Source organism: Egretta garzetta, unplaced genomic scaffold (genome assembly GCF_000687185.1).
Source record: "Egretta garzetta isolate BGI_Z169 unplaced genomic scaffold, ASM68718v1 scaffold191, whole genome shotgun sequence".
Classification (NCBI taxonomy): domain Eukaryota; kingdom Metazoa; phylum Chordata; class Aves; order Pelecaniformes; family Ardeidae; genus Egretta; species Egretta garzetta.
In genome coordinates this window covers 657,322-658,680 of record NW_009258676.1, presented here as the reverse complement: position 1 = coordinate 658,680, position 1,359 = coordinate 657,322, and the positions used below count along the sequence as shown (strand labels likewise).

The following is a 1,359-nucleotide window of genomic DNA, read 5'->3' as shown; positions in this document are numbered from 1 at the left end:
TGCCCCCCCCACCCCCAGTGACAGCCGCAGCACTGAGCTGAGTAACGAGGGGAATGGAAGAATAGCTAAAGAAAAACTTCCAGGAGAAAATTATGCTTTTTCCTGCAAGGCTAATGGTGCTCCTGTTGGGGGGAAAAAAAAAAAATCCCATTTCAGGTCAGTCGTAGTGGTCAATACAAGGTTCGACATTGGCTCAGAAAGTTGGGAATGATGGAAACCCATCTCAAGTAGTGGTGTAACGCTGGGGTTTGGCAGCGCGTGATGAATACCAGGGTTTGTGAAAATTCCTTGTAAAATCTGAATAGCAAATAATGGAAAATTCTATAACAAATATAACGACCGGGAAGGGCTGCAATGTCCTGTTCCTGCCTTCCATAACACAGGGAGGGGAGGTAAATGCCGGGGAGGGAGCGTTAGGGGCAGGGCTGTGCTGGTTACGGTGCTCCTTACGGAGCCGGGATGCGAGGCGAAGCTTGCCGGGATGCGGTGGGTCATAGAATCATGGAATCGCTTTGGTTGGAAAAGCCCTTTGAGACCATCAATCCCACCCGTTAACCTAACCCTGCCATCCCACCACTAAACCCTGGCCCTCAGCACCTCATCTGTCCTTCTTTTAAATCCCTCCAGGGATGGGGACTGGACCACCTCCCTGGGCAGCCCATTCCAGAGCCTGACAGCCCTTTTGGTGGCAGAGCCATCACCCTTCGTGCCGGTGGCCGGTGGCCTTCCAGGGCTGCTGTGCTGGGAGCTGCAGTAAGGCGCGCGTTAGAAAGGGTGCGTCCCCGCTCTGCACGGCTGGCGCTGGGTTCCCACCCATTTCGGGGCCACGCAGCTGGACTGAGCCTTGCCTTGCGGGCTGGTGGCAGAGGCGCGGGGTGCTGCCAGGGTGCCTCGGCGAGGGCTGCTCCGGCAGTGACGTTTCTCTCTCTCTGTCTCTTCCCTGCCCAGTCCCGCCAGACCCCGGAGGGCGAATTCCTCCCGCTCGATCAGCTGGAGCTGGACGTGGGCTTCAGCACGGGGGCCGACCAGCTTTTCCTCGTGTCCCCGCTCACCATCTGCCACGTGATCGACGCCAAGAGCCCCTTCTACGACCTCTCCCAGCGCAGCATGCAGACGGAGCAGTTCGAGATTGTCGTCATCCTGGAGGGCATCGTGGAAACGACGGGTGAGTAGTGGCAGCCGATGCTCGGCGGAGCAGATGCCACCCCGCGGGTCTGAACCACCCGCCTTCGAAAGGGCGGCTGCTTTCGGATTGCCCTTTAATCCGAGCGCACGGTCACGTTTGGCAAATGCTTTGAGCCAGCCCGAGTTGTCTCTTCCTACCAAGCGGGGGTTTTTTTGGCAGTGTGTCCGTTACCA

At 57.8% G+C, this 1,359-nt stretch overlaps 1 protein-coding gene across 1 annotated transcript in view; it reads left to right on the top strand.

The window, feature by feature from the left end:
* The window catches only part of LOC104135265 (potassium inwardly rectifying channel subfamily J member 3), a 70,373-nt gene that overhangs the window by 22,225 nt on the left and 46,789 nt on the right, over positions 1-1,359 (top strand). The window contains exon 3 of the mRNA XM_009648892.1: positions 949-1,165. Within this exon, the coding sequence (XP_009647187.1) occupies positions 949-1,165 (217 nt within the window). The remainder of the gene's footprint in view (positions 1-948; positions 1,166-1,359) is intronic.